Source organism: Cherax quadricarinatus, chromosome 27 (genome assembly GCF_038502225.1).
Source record: "Cherax quadricarinatus isolate ZL_2023a chromosome 27, ASM3850222v1, whole genome shotgun sequence".
NCBI classification, from domain to species: domain Eukaryota; kingdom Metazoa; phylum Arthropoda; class Malacostraca; order Decapoda; family Parastacidae; genus Cherax; species Cherax quadricarinatus.
Window position 1 is genome coordinate 8,451,737 of NC_091318.1, and position 20,297 is coordinate 8,472,033.

The 20,297-nt window shown below is 44.9% G+C and overlaps 1 protein-coding gene across 5 annotated transcripts in view; it reads right to left on the reverse strand.

Moving 5' to 3' along the window:
- Positions 1 to 575: 575 nt before the first annotated feature.
- Positions 576 to 20,297, reverse strand: part of LOC128691091 (uncharacterized) — an 800,012-nt gene continuing 780,290 nt past the window's right edge. For 3 of the 5 annotated variants that reach the window (XM_053779886.2, XM_053779883.2, XM_053779884.2), the window contains exon 5: positions 576 to 6,257. In XM_053779886.2, coding sequence (XP_053635861.1) covers positions 5,925 to 6,257 — 333 coding nt within the window. In that variant the 3' untranslated portion in view covers positions 576 to 5,924. The remainder of the gene's footprint in view (positions 6,258 to 20,297) is intronic. The other 2 variants (XM_053779887.2, XM_053779885.2) reach the window with 1 other exon arrangement.

Sequence of the window (20,297 nt, forward strand, 5' to 3'; positions counted from 1 at the left end):
TGTGTGTACTCACCTAGTTGTACTCACCTAGTTGAGGTTGCGGGGGTCGAGTCCGAGCTCCTGGCCCCGCCTCTTCACTGTGTGTGTGTGTGTGTGTGTGTGCGCGCGCGCGTCTGATCATGTTATGATTGATAATTTTTTCCAGGTCATTTTCTGAAACTTTTTTTAGTTTTTATCATTGGTTTTATTGTTATTTTTTATCTGTGGCTTTATTGCTATTTTATTTGACTTTGTTGATTATCTTAAAATATTTTCATTATATGGTCAACTGTTGCCCAGGTTGTTGTGTAGGTCTAACGACCTACTTTTTCCAGTTACTAAGTAAGAGTGCCTCATACAGGAGTGATATTAATTTTCTTTAATTTCTTCAATTATGATATGCTGAAGCATATCACAAATATCTTAAGACTTGATTTGGGTCTCCATTCTTTTGGTCTATATTCTTTTGATCTATATTCTTTTGGTCTGTATTCTTTGGGTCTGTATTCTTTGGGTCTGTATTCCTTGGGTCAATATTCTTTGGGTCAGCTTATCTTACGTCATTGTGATCAGGAGGATAATAAAACAAAGTAACATTCCTTTGTACAAAATATATTCACTTTAAGAAAAGTGCAATTCTAGACAATAACTTTGGTAACAAGAGTAGGGAAGGGAAGGGAAGGGGGGGAATGAAGGGATGAAGAAGGGACTAGTCTGCGGCCTGCACCGGTGACTGGTCATCCTGGTACACTCTGCACACTGTACCAGTGACTGTGGCTCTCCCGGTACAGTCTTCAGCTTGCGCCAGTATCTGTGGCTATTCAGATTCAGCCTGCTCATGTGTGCCAGTCTTACTGGTAAGACTGGAACCCACACCAGTAACGGGTTATCCAGAGAGCCCTTGTGGCCTGTACTAGAGGCTTGGCTACCTTACTAACTTTACCAGCAACTGTAGCTTTTCTAATATGATGCGACTCTCTTTATAAGTGTGCAGTCTTGTACAGCTTAACGAATATAATTTTACTTTTAACTTTTACTACGCACATCCCAAATACTGTCCTGGTACAGACTGCACATTTCACTTCTATACAGTGTCCTGTTATCACTGTAGTGGCAGCAACTTGCATCACTGAACACGGTACAGTCTGCAGACTCCACCAATGATAGTCTTGGTACAGTCTGGAGACTCCACTAGCCCTTGTGGTTTAGCGCTTCTTTTTGATAATAATAATAATAATAATAATAATAATAATGGAGACTCCACCAATGATAGTCTTGGTACAGTCTGGAGACTCCACCAATGATAGTCTTGGTACAGTCTGGAGACTCCACTAGCCCTTGTGGTTTAGCGCTTCTTTTTGATAATAATAATAATAATAATGGAGACTCCACCAATGATAGTCTTGGTACAGTCTGGAGACTCCACCAATGATAGTCTTGGTACAGTCTGGAGACTCCACCAATGATAGTCTTGGTACAGTCTGGAGACTCCACCAATGATAGTCTTGGTACAGTCTGGAGACTCCACCAATGATAGTCTTGGTACAGTCTGGAGACTCCACCAATGATAGTCTTGGTACGGTCTGCAGACTCCACCACCGAGAAGTTTTGGTACGGTCTGCAGACTCCACCACCGAGAAGTTTTGGTACAGTCTGTGGTTAAGATTTGCAACAGTGACTGTGATCAACTTGGACTGTTTGTTGACTGTCAGTACGGTCTTGGGCCTGTTCCAGTAACTTTGCTACACTTGTCAGCTCCAAACAAACAGAACAAAAACTGTACATACAGTTATTAATAATTGGTGAAGGATAACACTTTAGACCGCCACAGCTGGCAGCTATGGTGGTATTAACATTGTTTTCAAATGGTCTTGGGTTTTGATATTCGTTCAGGCCGTTCAGCTGGTGCGTAAAATGACTCGTCAACCGGAGACCGCAGCTGGGTTTAACTTTTATATTGAGTTTTGGTAATTTTTCATATTTTGAAGAACCCAAAAAATGGGGAGGAAGGGGAGGGTAAAAGGAATGTTATAAAACAATATAAAGACCAAATCTAGTTGAGGAAGAATAAAAAAACATACTTTCTCATTATCGTTTTGAAACTCTGAGGATCATCACACTTCAAAAAACGAATGATAATAAAAATTATTACCATTTTTATTATCAATGGGTTTTGTCATATTTAAGTCATTACAGAAAATAAAAGAACTGTCCATAAATGATTTTTAAGTTACGTTGATTAAAGTCAAGATTAACCAAGAAGAACAGTGTTCCAGATTGCTTACTATGGTTATAACTGAATAAGTGAACATACACAGTATCACAAATCTATCACAACTCAAATACATGTCAATATCAGAATATCATAAAAGATGTGTGTAAACTTCAGATACCAGAACCGAAAGCCTGCAACTGTAAGGAATTTTGACGTTCGTCAGCGTTTAAAGGCAATTCCATCTTCATCAGTCTATCAAAATACTATTCTCTATGTATAAAACAGGGCAAAATGCTGAGAAACGAGTGTTAGGGTTGTTGAGCACATGTATAGTTTAACAAAGATATGAAGGGAATGGGGGATGGGAAACAGTCTGTACTAAGATACTTGCCAGCCACTGTCTCGCCACAGTCCTGAACATGTTACCAATAGTTGAAATATTTGGGTCTACCTTATTACTGCGCAAATTGTTTTGTTTTTTCCAGTCTGACTTGTATCTTAGCACTGGACGTCACTACATACATTCTCAATAAATATGAACAGAAGATGAGGCATGCAAAGTGGACTCCAGGGAAGGCTGCGAGTCTTTCCCTTGGGTAATCTTCCCTTGAGAGGCTTTTCCCTTTGAAAGCCTTTTCCTTGGGGAACTTTTTCCCTGGAGAGGCTTCCCTGGGAACCTTGTCCCTGGAGAGCCACATGCACGCTGATAACGTCACACACAAACTGTGTTAAAGAATAATTAGCGTATACTTGAGGATGACAAGTTCAGATAATCTCGCATGATATTTATAACTGTTGTCGCGAATATCCTTTTAAGAGTTGTACCATGGTTGAGTTTGTTCACAGTGCACTGGGGTGAACAAATGTAATCATTGCTCAATGCTTTCGCCTGGTTGGGAACCGTCCCAGAAAACAAAAAAAAAATGGGGATCAAATGTATGACTAACAACGCTCTGTAAGGAACCGAACATATTGATGCATTTAAATACAATTTTTCATACCGTGCCTAAACTCCTGATTTGGTCTTTTTTTTCCACATACAGCAGAATAAAAGGTTTCCCAAAAGATGTGGACCCATCTAGACTGCGTCATCTACTCTATCAACGGACCATGATTCCTTCTCTAAAAAAAAAAAGAATCCCATGAAACACTTTCCCGGTGCATTAACTTTCTATAATGTCATTGAATAATGTGTGCACTAAGTAAACAAGTCCGTCAAGTGATTAAACTAACGCAAACCGGATCATGCGACAGGCATATTCTGGGTACGGGTTGGAGGGGGTGGGTGGGGAAGGGTGCAGACGCGTTTGAAACAGCATTGGAAACCCATCGGAGTCGTGCCAAGCTATTGTTGTGTGTAACGTAACGCTGGTCGCTGCTCACTTGTCGGAATGCACAGCTTTGAGATTCTGCTGCCGGAAACTCGCTTAACACTATCGTTTTGGTAAGTAATAATGGAGGACAAATGATACGTGAGTGTACATTAACATGAATTAACAAATTTGCTTGTGTCGGTGCATCGGCTCAGAGCCTCAGCCGCTGTTTCACACGCCAGACACCCAAACTGGCCGTAGGTAACATCAAGAGACGTACACCAGTGAACCATGACAGAATACAAAAAAAAATCGAAGGATATTACGAGATTGTTGGTGTAATGCTAAAACTAAATAGAATGAAACATAATTATGGAAACAGTTGTGATAATTATTATAATCATTTAATGTCCTTGATGATAACATTTAAACTTTGTACATACAGTAAATAAACAACAAGAATAGGAGAAAACAGTCATAACGATACCGTCCAAACGCCACCAATCACTATTCCATAACATTAGATAAGTCAAAAGAAATAATAAACTCCATCTTCCGGTATCTTTAAAAAGACTATCATTTTTATGGAATAATGTCTTCTCTCATTCACTCACATATTTGTATGCTGCTGTCACAAGTATCACATGTCTTGTATGTCAACATAAGCCTCGAGATGTCAGTCACTTGTCCTCCGCCCATCAGCCTGCAAGTCTCCAAAGCGAAGAGTCTCCAAGCACGACTTTGCGTGTCTTGCAAAATGAAAGCAAAGACGAATCTCTACCGACATTTTGCTGACAGACCTTCAGTTTTAAGTATTTGCATCCTGCTGCCAGGGACATTCCGCCCATTTTCGCAGACAAAATTTAGGAGTAGGATTTTATTAATTGTAGAGCGATGGGCGAAGACCAAATGTAGTTAATCTTGCAAAGCTAAGTTGAAACACAGTGTAAATTCGTGTGAGCTGCGACTAGGTGTGTATAGAAAAATGGGAAACCAGATCAGGTTGGTGAAAGCAAATGTGCACATTATATACAGTCAACCTGTCCGGTGCTACTTGATCGTGTATGGTCTTGAGTTTGGGTTACGGAACTACTCTGGTTACGTATGCGAGAACATAAACAAGCGGTTGCCCAAGCATGTTTCTGTTCGAGTGACGAGGTTATATACACTTGAGCCGTCACACATAGTAGGCCAGCGTTACCCTTCTCCAGCTCGTGGCGGACACACACACACACACACACATGTATTCCTTGCGAGCACTTCTGGTGTGATTATTATTGTTTTTGTTCCTCCACTTTGTTCTGCCTCTTCACTTTGACTAGTGCAGCTTTTCAGTTCACGAGACTGTAATATGATCAACCCTACAGGCTCGTAGGGACGAAAAACTAAGTTAACCACTAAAAGGTAGTCTTTATGGCACACCAAGATAGGAAAGTTTTCCGTCACTGTACATACAACTGAGGGCGTCCATTTCTGTTGTGAACACTCAAAGAAGGGAGTCCGTAACCTCACACAATAACCTTAAGATTATATTTACAAATAATATTAATCATGCTTCTTTGAGGATTTCACCGCTCATTACAATAATGCTTTACATATCACATAACAGAGCGTTAAAAAATTATTAATAGGTTCTTTTGCTTCTGTTAGCGAGAATTTAACGTGGTAGCAACGCCCTTGTCCTCTGTAGGACTCTCTTGTTCTACCTTTATAAAATGTTGATTACTGATCAGTTTTAACTTGGTATTTTAGTTGCTGGGGTTTATTTGTAGTCTGGGCAGGTGAGCGACCTGGGGAGGGGGCTACTAGCGGGGGGTGGGAACTCTACTCATCGCTGGCGTCCATCGCTACCGTCGCTATCTGACTTGCTCTCGTCAGGACAACACATCATTATCACTCCACCATTGTCATCTGTAACACCGTCATACGGGCACCAGTAAAGTGTCTCGATCCAGCTGGACTAGACACTTTGCAGACGTGTTTTATCGTCTCTGGTCTGCTTTAGCCATCACTGAAAACAGTGTTTGTTAACAGTGCAGATACAGCTCCAGGAGTCATGGCCGACTGGTGGACGCGGCTTTCATTACTGCTGATCAGAATGGGGGCCTCCACTGTGGATGTGATTGCCCTGCCGCTCCCCGAAACATCTCCGACGCTTGAGAGTGTAAGGTGTGCTGGAGCGTTGCCTGCGCCCGTCGCTGTTGTAGATGCATGGGTGGCAACTGTGCCATTGCTGAAGGCAGTTGAGACATGTGAGGTGGCGGCATTTGTGGCATTTGGAATGGAAACTGCGGTGCCTGAGATGACGTATGGGGCATTTGTGATGGTTGTAGCTGCGACGGTACATGCGGTTGCTGCTGCGATGGAGGCTGTGATGGTCATGTCCGCCGCCGTTTCCGCCCCCTCCCGGCCGCGTCTCATCGGTCCTCCATGGTGAGAGAGTCGGGACTACCGTAGCCACTTGAGGCATCGTCAGCCACCGCCTGGTTAGAGGAGCTGGGTTGCTGGGGCGCAGTGGGGGCTTTGAGTATACCCTCGGCGCCTCCTAGTTGGTGTTCCGCTAGGGCCCCACGGTCCGCCAGGGGCGTTGGTAGCAGCATCCCCGATGTGCCCGGGCCGTTTCCCGCCGCCCCACCGAGACTCATGCCGTTCATGCCTAATTGGTGTTGCTGAGTGGGTTGCTGGGGGAGGGTTGTGCCATGGGTAGAGGCGTTGCCACGTTGAGCTAAGCCAGATTCCTCCGGGGGCTGCTGGCAAAGATAAGAAACACAAGGTTAAGGAGCTATAAGAATACTGTACAAGCACATTGTGTAAGATGTATACTTGCATATTCATATGTAGATGAATCACGAAGTATACGTGATTTATGCCACAAGATGGAAGAAGAAAATATTAGGTGTAATTACAATTATATTATTATTATTATTATTATTATTATTATTATAATTAGTAGCAGTAGTAGCATTAATAGTATTAAGGGAGATTTTTTTAGGTAAATATTTGTTGGCACATGAATTGTAAGTTACATTTAGGCAAGCATTTAGTTACGTTAATAATGAACAATAAAAGGAAGGGCTTTACGAATGAGAGGTTAATTAAAGAGGGTTTATGTGAAGTGCAGGTGAGGGAAGGTGTCCATAACTGTTAAGGAGAATTATGGCAGGAAGAAGATTTAAGTTAAGGAAGAAACTACTGACTTCATTTCAGTGGTTAAAAACAGTTTTTGAAGTGAAGAACATTAAATGTAAATGATATTCAACTTAAAAAAAAATCATAAATCATGCCAGATGTACTATAATGAAAGCAAGAATGAGTCATACCCAGTCGGAATGATCAAGTCCCCAGTAGTGAAGTTAATACTGACCGTGAGTGTGTGTTTGTTATGCGAGAGCCAGTGAGTACACTAACACTGTATGGGTGAGTGAGTGTGTGTGTGTGTGTGTGTGTGTGTGTGTGTGTGTTTGAGAGAGAGGAGAAATAAGAATTAAAAGGCTCTGAACAAGACTTTACAAATAAATATTGCATAATCACACAATTTGTCCCCATCAATTTCTCGTGTGTTACAGTGGTACATGATGCCAGCTAGTTACAGTACAGGCACATGTTAAGCTGATTACAGTGGTACATGATGACAACGTGGTACATTGGTACATGATGTCCAACTTCTTACACTGGTACATGATGTCCAACTTAGGTACAGATTAACTTAAACGATAAAATAATACAGAAGATTTACAATACTCAAGCTTAATATTACTCATATTTTGTGCTACTGACGCGGAGGCGTTAAACCCGTAGGGGTCATTAGGAATGGTACGATACCCAAATTTTTGCCGATACCGATAATCATTTTTTTTTTTTTTTGCAGATACCAATACGGATACTTTTTCACTATCTCTTTTATTTTTGAAAATCATGATAACTATGTTCAATATATATATATATATATATATATATATATATATATATATATATATATATATATTATTTTAGAAAGTAAAAAATCTCAAACTATAGCTGAGGAACATCAACATCACATTTTCAAAAGTAACTCTGATGTTTATCACATACTAAAGAATCTTTCACTTTCAGTTGAAGATGACACTGAAGTAATATTTGCTGGCTAGGTTTGCCACAGATGGCACCACTCTAGTGGATTTCCTCCTTCAGGCAATAACACAATTGCCATATATTTTTTCTATTACCGTTTTTGTTTGTGTAACGCGAATACTAGCTCGTTGCATTTTATTATTATTATTTATTGCTGCTTTCTGTGATTCTGAAAAGGATTCCAAGGCAGATGTCGGTGACGTGATGTTGTGAAGGCTACCAACATTTTCTTCGGAACACTTACCAGAATAAAGAACAAAAAGGCACAATACCGTGACTAAAACAATACACAACCTACGTATAGGAGAGAGAAGCTTAAGACGATGTTTCAGTCCGACTTGGACCATTTACGGTCCAAGTGGACGGAAACGTCGTCAGCAATACATTGCAATGACTATTTTTTTTTTTACTGATATGATAGGCATATATTGAATGAGCTTGCGTTTAGGCACTTCATTCTGTTCTTGAAAAGCCTCTAGTGAAAGCTGGAGGAGAGGGAAGTGGCTCACTATTTACCTACAGTTATCATTGGTGTCTTTAATCAGTCTCTGCCGCAGGATACAAGTATGAGTGTGGAGAACATACAGGTGTTGTAGCCTGTTCCTTCAATCAATCTGACAACATTGTTATCAATATCATATATGAAACGAATTATAGAAGTTTGTTGAGTGTGGGTTACCCACACAATGGTGAGGCAGTGTGTTAATTTTGATAGTTTTGAGCTCATGTGCAATACTAATTTCTTTAAGTATGAGCTGGTATCGGCAACTTTCTCGCCGATACCACAAACGTAGCCGATACTCACTGATGCTTAGGCACTAATCTAGGAATCAAGTATCTCTTGGATCAAGAGCTAGTAACCAACACCAAGGCAACTTGCAGGTATTGCTCTCTCGTTGCTAAACCTAAAACTAGACTAGTGGGACATTAACATAGAAATGTTTGATACGAGGATAAGGAGAGGATGATAAAACATGAGCTTAGAAGAGCAATGGGAAAGATCTCTAGGAATGAGGAGGGAAAGTGAAATAGAGGTGGGAAGGAAAACAAGGTGATGACGATGGGGCAAAGGGAGGAACTAGTGACTGTATGGAAAGAGGAAGAATAACAGCGAGGGAAGGGAAGAAATACCAGTGAAGGAAGGGAAGGAATACCAGTGAAAGAAAGGAATACCAGTGAAAGAAGGGAAGGAATACCAATGAAGGAAGGAAAGGAATACCAGTGAAAGAAAGGAATACCAGTGAAAGAAGGGAAGGAATACCACTGAAGGAAGGGAAGGAATACCAGTGAAAGAAAGGAATACTAGTGAAAGAAGGGAAGGAATACCAGTGAAAGAAAGGAATACCAGTGAAGGAAGGGAAGGAATACCAGTGAAGGAAGGGAAGGAATACCAGTGAAAGAAGGGAAGGAATACCAGTGAAGGAAGGGAAGGAATACCAGTGAAGGAAGGGAAGGAATACCAGTGAAGGAAAGGAAGGTATAACAGTGAAGGAAGGGAAAAATAACAGTGAGGGGACTGGATTAGATACACACGAGGGGAAAAAATCCGATTATGTCCAGAAGCAAAAAGTACAGCTGAAGGTGATGATTCACGTGAGTCACACTAGTGGTGTGGGTATGTGAGAGTCACACTAGTGGTGAGGGTATATGAGAGTCACACTTGTGGTGTGGGTATGTGAGAGTCACACTAGTGGTGAGGGTATGTGAGAGTCACACTAGTGGTGTGGGTATGTGAGTCACACTAGTGGTGTGGGTATGTGAGTCACACTAGTGGTGTGATGTGAGTCACACTAGTGGTGTGGGTATGTGAGTCACACTAGTGGTGTGGGTATGTGAGTCACACTAGTGGTGAGGGTATGTGAGTCACACTAGTGGTGTGGGTATGTGAGTCACACTAGTGGTGTGGGTATGTGAGTCACACTAGTGGTGTGGGTATGTGAATCACACTAGTGGTGTGGGTATGTGAGTCACACTAGTGGTGTGGGTATGTGAGTCACACTAGTGGTGTGGGTATGTGAGTCACACTAGTGGTGTGGGTATGTGAGTCACACTAGTGGTGTGGGTATGTGAGTCACACTAGTGGTGTGGGTATGTGAGTCACACTAGTGGTGTATGTGAGTCACACTAGTGGTGTGGGTATGTGAGAGTCACACTAGTGGTGTGGGTATGTGAGTCACACTAGTGGTGTGGGTATGTGAGTCGCACTAGTGGTGTGGGTATGTGAGTCACACTAGTGATGTGGGTATGTGAGTCACACTAGTGGTGTGGGTGAGTCACACTAGTGGTGTGGGTATGTGAGAGTCACACTAGTGGTGTGGGTATGTGAGTCACACTAGTGGTGAGGGTATGTGAGAGTCACACTAGTGGTGAGGGTATGTGAGAGTCACACTAGTGGTGAGGGTATATGAGTCACACTAGTGGTGAGGGTATGTGAGTCACACTAGTGGTGTGGGTATGTGAGAGTCACACTAGTGGTGTGGGTATGTGAGTCACACTAGTGGTGTGGGTATGAGTCACACTAGTGGTGTGGGTATGTGAGTCACACTAGTGGTGTATGTGAGTCACACTAGTGGTGTGGGTATGTGAGAGTCACACTAGTGGTGTGGGTATGTGAGTCACACTAGTGGTGTGGGTATGTGAGTCGCACTAGTGGTGTGGGTATGTGAGTCACACTAGTGGTGTGGGTATGTGAGTCACACTAGTGATGTGGGTATGTGAGTCACACTAGTGGTGTGGGTGAGTCACACTAGTGGTGTGGGTATGTGAGAGTCACACTAGTGGTGTGGGTATGTGAGTCACACTAGTGGTGAGGGTATGTGAGAGTCACACTAGTGGTGAGGGTATGTGAGAGTCACACTAGTGGTGAGGGTATATGAGAGTCACACTAGTGGTGAGGGTATGTGAGTCACACTAGTGGTGTGGGTATGTGAGAGTCACACTAGTGGTGTGGGTATGTGAGTCACACTAGTGGTGTGGGTATGTGAGTCACACTAGTGGTGTGGGTATGTGAGTCACACTAGTGGTGTGGGTATGTGAGTCACACTAGTGGTGTATGTGAGTCACACTAGTGGTGTGGGTATGTGAGAGTCACACTAGTGGTGTGGGTATGTGAGTCACACTAGTGGTGTGGGTATGTGAGTCGCACTAGTGCTGTGGGTATGTGAGTCACACTAGTGGTGTGGGTATGTGAGTCACACTAGTGATGTGGGTATGTGAGTCACACTAGTGGTGTGGGTGAGTCACACTAGTGGTGTGGGTATGTGAGAGTCACACTAGTGGTGTGGGTATGTGAGAGTCACACTAGTGGTGTGGGTATGTGAGTCACACTAGTGGTGTGGGTATGTGAGTCACACTAGTGGTGTGGGTATGTGAGTCACACTAGTGGTGAGGGTATGTGAGAGTCACACTAGTGGTGTGGGTATGTGAGTCACACTAGTGGTGTGGGTATGTGAGAGTCACACTAGTGGTGTGGGTATGTGAGTCACACTAGTGGTGAGGGTATGTGAGAGTCACACTTGTGGTGTGGGTATGTGAGAGTCACACTAGTGGTGAGGGTATGTGAGAGTCACACTTGTGGTGTGGGTATGTGAGTCACACTAGTGGTGAGGGTATATGAGTCACACTTGTGGTGTGGGTATGTGAGAGTCACACTAGTGGTGAGGGTATGTGAGAGTCACACTAGTGGTGAGGGTATGTGAGTCACACCAGTGGTGAGGGTATGTGAGTCACACCAGTGGTGAGGGTATGTGTGTCACACTAGTGGTGGGGGTATGTGTGTCACACTAGTGGTGGGGGTATGTGTCACACTAGTGGTGAGGGTATGTGTGTCACACTAGTGGTGGGGGTATGTGTGTCACACTAGTGGTGGGGGTATGTGTGTCACACTAGTGGTGAGGGTATGTGTGTCACACTAGTGGTGAGGGTATGTGTGTCACACAAGTGGTGGGGGTATGTGTGTCACACAAGTGGTGGGGGTATGTGTGTCACACTAGTGGTGCGGGTATGTGAGTCACACTAGTGGTGGGGGTATGTGTCACACTAGTGGTGGGGGTATTTGTGTCACACTAGTGGTGAGGGTATGTGTGTCACACTAGTGGTGAGGGTATGTGTGTCACACTAGTGGTGGGGGTATGTGTGTCACACTAGTGGTGAGGGTATGTGTCACACTAGTGGTGAGGGTATGTGTGTCACACTAGTGGTGGGGGTATGTGTGTCACACTAGTGGTGGGGATATGTGTGTCACACTAGTGGTGGGGGTATGTGTGTCACACCAGTGGTGAGGGTGTGTGTGTCACACTAGTGGTGGGGGTATGTGTGTTACACTAGTGGTGGGGGTATGTGTGTCACACTAGTGGTGGGGGTATGTGTGTCACACTAGTGGTGCGGGTATGTGTCACACTAGTGGTGAGGGTATGTGTGTCACACTAGTGGTGGGGGTATGTGTGTCACACTAGTGGTGGGGGTATGTGTGTCACACTAGTGGTGGGGGTATGTGTCACACTAGTGGTGCGGGTATATGTGTCACACTAGTGGTGAGGGTATGTGTGTCACACTAGTGGTGGGGGTATGTGTGTCACACTAGTGGTGAGGGTATGTGTGTCACACTAGTGGTGAGGGTATGTGTGTCACACTAGTGGTAGGGGTATGTGTGTCACACTAGTGGTGGGGGTATGTGTGTCACACTAGTGGTGGGGGTATGTGTGTCACACTAGTGGTGGGGGTATGTGTGTCACACTAGTGGTGGGGGTATGTGTGTCACACTAGTGGTGGGGGTATGTGTGTCACACTAGTGGTGAGGGTATGTGTGTCACACTAGTGGTGGGGGTATGTGAGTCACACTAGTGGTGGGGGTATGTGTGTCACACTAGTGGTGGGGGTATGTGTGTCACACTAGTGGTGAGGGTATGCGTGTCACACTAGTGGTGAGGGTGTGTCACACTAGTGGTGAGGGTATGTGTGTCACACTAGTGGTGGGGGTATGTGTCACACTAGTGGTGAGGGTATGTGTCACACTAGTGGTGGGGGTATGTATGTCACACTAGTGGTGGGGGTATGTGTCACACTAGTGGTGGGGGTATGTGTGTCACACTAGTGGTGAGGGTGTGTGTGTCACACTAGTGGTGGGGGTATGTGTGTCACACTAGTGGTGGGGGTATGTGTGTCACACTAGTGGTGAGGGTATGTGTGTCACACTAGTGGTGGGGGTATGTGTGTCACACTAGTGGTGAGGGTATGTGTGTCACATTAGTGGTGGGGGTATGTGTGTCACACTAGTGGTGCGGGTGAGTCACATTAATCACATTAAAACAAATATTATAGTTTTTATTTCCTGAATCCCTGCCAATGGCAGGGTTAACACAACCCTCCACTGACAGGGTTAACACAACCCTCCACTGACAGGGTTAACACAACCCTCCACTGACAGGGTTGATACAAACCCTCACTGACAGGGTTGACACAACCCCCCACTGACACGGTTGACACAACCCCCCACTGACACGGTTGACACAACCCCCCACTAACAGGGTTAACACAACCCTCCACTGACAGGGTTAACACAACCCTCCACTGGCAGGGTTGACACAACCCCCGCTGACAGGGTTAACACAACCACCCCACTGACAGGGTTAACACAAACCCCCACCACTGACAGGGTTAACACAAACCCCCACCACTGACAGGGTTAACACAAACCCCCACCACTGACAGGGTTAACACAAACCCCAACCACTGACAGGGTTAACACAACCCTCCACTGGCAGGGTTGACACAACCCCCGCTGACAGGGTTAACGCAACCATCCCCACTGACAGGGTTAACACAAACCCCCACCACTGACAGGGTTAACAAAGAAAACCGGTTATATCTGTGCTCATACACAGGTGTTTGTGTATATACACACCTTAAGTGTTGAATATTACTGTACAGGTGAATTTCAGCTTTAATGACATTAAGATCATTTGAAAGAATACATGGGGGAATATGTAAGAATCATGGTGGATGACAGTAACGTCATTTGGAAGGATACATTGGGTGGGGGATAAGAACCTGATAATGGAAGGCAGAATGACAGTTTCAACAGAGGGAATGGTAGCGGAATTTAGCCGACATGGAAAGGGCGTGTAAGAGAGGTTCCCATTAAGAGCCTTGTTCTCGGAAAGATGAACCTATGTGGCACGAGGCCTAACCCGATAATCGCTAATTGGAGAGTAGTAGGCAGGTGTCTGTCCAATTCAATTAATGAACTTCAATTCAATAAAAGGTTTGTGCAGTAGAGTAGGAAGAGCATCATTGAGTGGAGTTAGTAACGCACGCTTTGAACGCTAACGAAGCTCACTGTACTGCCAGTCTCTAAGTTCCTGGATCCAGCTTATGCTAATAATGACCAGCATCATAGGCTCCTGGCACTTGGGGCCCTACGTACCTACTCTTAAAGCTGCGTATGAAGTTTCTTCTCTATTATTTCCTCATACAATTGCTTATGCCACCCCTGAGACTGGATTATTTCCTTCACTAGTGATGCTCATATGTTCAGTGATTATTTATCTCATCCCTCTACCTTGCATTTCAATACTGTTGATCGTCCCTAGCAAATCCTCTTAAATATTATGTACGTCGTAAACATATCTCCTCTTTCGATTTTCTAAAGTCTTTATATTCATTTCCTTGAGTCTCTGTCAACAGGTCGTTCCTCTCCTCCCCAGAGATTTTCATGCACATTTAAATGGTGCCAGAGTGTGGGTGCATGGGTAGCACTAGAGCTTTTTAATTGACTAGTTAAGTTTTGCAGCTTTAAGCTCTTGTCCAGCCTCTTGACTTATCTTTTCACTGTCCTTATCTGAATTTATAATACTCCGTTTTAATGTCGTACACTGTTTCACTGTTGAACTATCAACTGTACTAAGAAATACCTTTTAGTTTCTGCGAGTGTGATTAGCATATGACCCCTCGTTCTGGTTCATTTTTTTTGTGTGTGAAAAGACTGTCGCTGTCTACAGTCAATAAGAATAATAATATTTACTACAAGTACACGTACATGGTATACAGTCCTAACTGACATCAATGACATACTACTATATAGAAAGCCGCTTGTTATGCTGAGCATTTCGGGCAAATTAGGTCAGTTTTGTCTCAGGATGCGACCCACACCAGTCAACTAACACCCAGGTACCCACTTTGAACTGATGGGTGAACAGGGACAGGGGCAGCAAGTGTCTTATGGAAACACGTCCCTAATATTTTTCAGCCGTACCGGAGGAGATTCGAATCCCGGACCTCAGTGTGTGAGGTGAGTGCGCTAGCGATCGAGCTAAGAGACACCTTACGGATAGGACACTCGTGTTTGACTAGGTTGGGGGCTAAATGCCGGGGGCTAAGTATTCTAGAAATGATTTCCTAGGCGATTTGAAAAGACTAAATACTGCTTCATTTAGTCAATGTCGTTCTGAAGTTTGCTAAGTTAGCCTATGCCGCCGTCATTTTGTGTTTAGGGGAGAGCGGCTTCAGAATATAATTGTGATATTTTTATACCAAGGTTTCTCTCGTTGACTGATTAACCTAGCTGCTTTTCGCCCAAGTGGTAAATTTATCTCCTCGCACCCATTCGTAAGTTCATTACTTTCTATTTAATGGAATTTACTTCGAACATGTACTATTCTGGCCAAATTTGTAACCGGTCAAGTTCATTTAGCAGTTCATGACAATCTTCTGCTTGGATTTTCCTGAGCTTGATATCGTCTACTAACATATAAGATTCTTGGAGACTTGAGTGGACGCTAACATAAGTTATGGTTAGTATAGGTCCCGGGACTTTCATGGTACTTAGCTTGTGGCTGTCCTTCAGTCTGACACTTTCTATCTCACCATGAGACTATTTTATTTTTCTCCATCATTAAACATATCGAAGTATTATGCATATGTCATCATCCTGTTTCCCATCCTTAACTATTTGCTTGCTTTAGTGGCTGTGGAGTGTTACGTCAAAGGTTTTCTTGCAGTCAAGGGAAATACAGTTGGCCCATTCTTTTTTTGTATTATTTCCGTGAGTTAAACTTAAGCTGGGTGGCGAAGCATAGTTTTCCATTCTTAAAACCATATTCTGAAATGAATGTTGTTTCCTGAAGGTGTTTTGCAAGGTGTTGTTTTCTCCATCACTTTGCATGTTAAGCTTTTTAACTGCACAAAGACACAACAGAACAAGCCTTTGTTTGGAAACCATTTCACACACGGGTGAGTTTTTCAAGTCATTCAAGCCTGTAAGCTGCCCATAAGCTCTTGCGCTAACGCGACGGTCTGGAGTTTTGAGACTCTGATCGCGGGTTCTAACCCCGCCCGTGGTATGGTTTGTTTGCAATCGTATCATTACGATTTCGTGAGTCAGGTGTCATTCTCTGGAAAGGTTGGTAGGGGCATTACCTGATTACCTGTAGGTGCCTGCTTAGGCAGGCTGCGTTGTGCTGGGCTTGTAACGATGCTGAGGACACCTTAATTTTGTTGTGTGTGTTTGAATGACTGTTGCTTCCAGGCATCTTTTTTTTGTTTCTCTTTGATGAGTTCAGTGTCATTCCATGCCACTCATATAAACAATGCGTATTATTCAGGTGAATAACACATGCATTGTTGATGTGGGCTCAGCATGCATATTTATGGTCCTGACTCCTGTTGTTGATGTCGCCATGTGACCCTTCCCCCATCCCCCAACATTCATCACATCCTTCATACGGTGAGTGCAGACCCTGAGTTTGATGTCAGTTCGGCTCGAAATATAGTCTGGTTAGATCACGAATGGTTCTGGATATCAGAACTTGTATTAATTGTTTGTCTGACATGAGTGGCTGATCTTGTGGGTACAGCAATACTGACTTCCTTCATCATTTTTCTTAGTTTTTCGAGTATATGTTGGGCTCTTCAGTGCAAGTTGTAGGGAATTTTTAGGGCAAAGGAAAGCATGCAATATCACGCGACATTCCACTTCAAGGAATGTTCAGCTGCACATCACAAACTTTTTGTTCTTTCAGGATTCAACTCTTCACATTTGGTTTTGTTATCTTGGTATGAGAAGAAGCATATCAGGTCTAATTTGTTAATGAGTTTGTGGTATAAAAGAGGCTGACCACCTACCAGGGCTATGGTACTGACCACCTACCAGGGCTATGGTACTGACCACCTACCAGGGCTATGGTACTGACCACCTACCAGGGCTATGGTACTGAACACCTACCAGGGCTATGGTACTGAACACCTACCAGGGCTATGGTACTGAACACCTACCAGGGCTATGGTACTGACCACCTACCAGGGCTATGGTACTGAACACCTACCAGGGCTATGGTACTGACCACCTACCAGGGCTATGGTACTGACCACCTACCAGGGCTATGGTACTGAACACCTACCAGGGCTATGGTACTGAACACCTACCAGGGCTATGGTACTGAACACCTACCAGGGCTATGGTACTGACCACCTACCAGGGCTATGGTACTGACCACCTACCAGGGCTATGGTACTGACCACCTACCAGGGCTATGGTACTGACCACCTACCAGGGCTATGGTACTGACCACCTACCAGGGCTATGGTACTGACCACCTACCAGGGCTATAGGACTGACCACCTACCAGGGCTATAGGACTGACCACCTACCAGGGCTATGGGACTGACCACCGTCAAACAAAGCAAAGGGTCAGACTGCTTCCATTCAAAACTAAGGAAATAAACACCTCAGAAATACCTTATCCACCTCTTCCACTGTCTGCAATACTTAAATCACCTCTGTATTCGAAGGAGACAGACTTCAGTCTAGTAAAACAGTGGAGACAGTCAAATAACTTGGTGATCAGTCCCTCATCCTTGACAGAGGAAGTCGTTCCCTCAGCTGAGAAACTGACCACATTCTCTCCAGGCTGATGAGCTCACCTCGAATTGCTTCTGCATTTAGTGTTTTTTGTCTGTATCCGACTGCGGAGCCTACTGTGCAGGTGACAAGTTTCGCCAATATACCCAAGTGCTGCACATCTGTTCGTGTGTTGCACATGTATTCAACATGTGTAGCACATGTATTCATCAACACGTGTATTCATGTGAAGCACATGTATTCATCAACACGTGTATCCATGTGTAGCAAATGTGCTCGACATGTGCTGCACATATTCCTCAAGCGTGAACTGTTTGAACTGAACGACCCTCTCGGGCTTAGCGCCTCGTGAAATATAAAACAAACCAACTCTTGGATCGAACTCGTAACGCTCAGGAATATGATACTGACGTACCTCTTCCTGAAGCTGTGTACCATGCATTATGCAGTGCACCCATGTTGTTACTGCACCAGCGTTCTAAATGTACGTGGCGTTAACAGCGGTAGCCAGGGAGAGTAGTGATAGCGGTAGCCAGGGAGAGTAGTGACAGCGGCAGCCAGGGAGAGTAGTGATAGCGGTAGCCAGGGAGAGTAGTGACAGCGGCAGCCAGGGAGAGTAGATAGCGGTAGCCAGGGAGAGTAGTGATAGCGGTAGCCAGGGAGGGTAGTGATAGCGGTAGCCAGGGAGGGTAGTGATAGCGGTAGCCAGGGAGAGTAGTGATAGCGGTATCCAGTGAGAGTAGTGATAGTGGTAGCCAGGGAGAGTAGTGATAGTGGTAGCCAGGGAGAGTCGTGATAGTGGTAGCCAGGGAGAGCCGTGATAGTGGTATCCAGGGAGAGTGATAGTGGTAGCCAGGGAGGATATTAGTGGTAACCAGGAAGAGTAGTAATATGGGTACCCAGGGAGAATAGTAATATGGGTAGTCAGGGAGATTAGTAATAGGGGTAGCCAGGGACATTAGTGACAGCCAGGGAGAGTAGTGATAGCTGTAGCCAGGGAAATTAGTGATAGCGGTAGCCAAGGAGAGTAGTGATAGTGGCCAGGGAGAGTAATGATAGAGGTAACCAGGGAGAGTAGTGATAGTGATTGCCAGGGACAGTAGTGATAGTGGCAGCCAGGGAGAGTAGGTACAATGGCAGCCAAGAAAAATTATAATATTGGTAGACAGGGAGAGTAGGTATAATATTGACAGTCAGGGAGAGTAATAATAGTGGCAGCCAGGGACAAGGGTGGTGATTGTGGTAACTAGGAGATTAGGCATAATAGTAATAGCCAGGGAGAGTAGTAATAGTAGGCAGGGAGAAGAGTGGTGGGTGTTTGTGGTAGCCAGGGAAAGTAGGCATAATAGTACTAGCCAGGGAGAGGAGTGATAATGGTAGTCAGGGAGAGTGATATTAGTGGTAGCCAGGGAGGATATTAGTGATAACCAGGGAGAGTATTAATATGGGTAGCCAGGGAGAATAGTAATAGTTATAATAGCCTGGGATAGTAGTAGTATGTGATAACCAGGGAGGGTAATGTTACAAATTAGCAGAAGGTAGGGAGGGTAGTGGTAGCCAGGGAGGGTAGTAATAGCAGCCAAGGAGGGAAGTGATAGCATCCGGGGAGGGTGGGCATAGCAGCCAGGGAGAGGAGTGATAGCAGCCAGGGAGGGTAGTTATAACAGCCAGGGAGGGTAGTGATAGCAGCCAGGGTAGTAATAGCAGCATCCAGTGAGGGTAGTGAGAACAGTCGGGAAGGTAGTAATAGCAGCCAGGGAGGGTAGTGATAGCAGCCAGGGAGGATAGTGATAGCAGCCAGGGAGGGTAGTGATAGCCAGAAAGGGTAGTGATAGAAGCCAGGGTAGTAATAGCAGCCAAGGAGGGTAGTGATAGCCAGGGAGGGTAGTGATAGCAGCCAGGGATGGTAATGATAGCAGCCAGGGAGGGTACTGATAGCCAGGGAGGGTACCGTTAATGGTTGCCAACACCCAGGGAGATTAGTATTAAAGGTAACAGAGAATGGATAGTGCTAAAAGAAACAGGGAAGGAAGGTAGTATTAACAGTTAGCAGGAGTCAGCTAGGGAGGGAGGGTAGGGTAGGGTTAACAGCTAGTAGTAAGGGAGGGAGGTTAGTATCAACAGTTAACACTACCCTTCTTCACTGGCTGCTAACAGTTACCAGGAAACCATGAAGGTAGTTTTAACTGTCAGCAGCAGCCAGGGAGGGAGGAGGGGAGGGTAGTGTTAACAGTTAGTAGCCAGGAAGGGAGGAAGAGAGGACAGTGTTAACAGCAGCAGCCAAGGAGGGAGGGAGGGTAGTGTTAACAGTTAACAGCAGCCAGGGATGGAGGATAGTATTAACAGTTAGCAGCCAGGGAGGGAGGGTGGTGCTAGCAGCAGCCAGGGAGGGAGGAGGGGAGGGTAGTGTTAACAGTTAGTAGCCAGGAAGGGAGGAAGAGAGGACAGTGTTAACAGCAGCAGCCAAGGGGGGAGGGAGGGTAGTGTTAACAGTTAACAGCAGCCAGGGATGGAGGATAGTATTAACAGTTAGCAGCCAGGGAGGGAGGGAGGGAGGGTGGTGCTAGCAGCAGCCAGGGAGGGAGGAGGGGAGGGTAGTGTTAACAGTTAGTAGCCAGGAAGGGAGGAAGAGAGGACAGTGTTAACAGCAGCAGCCAAGGAGGGAGGGAGGGTAGTGTTAACAGTTAACAGCAGCCAGGGATGGAGGATAGTATTAACAGTTAGCAGCCAGGGAGGGAGGGTAGTGTTAACAGCAGCCAGGGAGGGAAGAACGGTAGTGTTAGCAGCAGCCAGGGAGGGAGGGTAGTGTTAGCAGCAGCAGCCA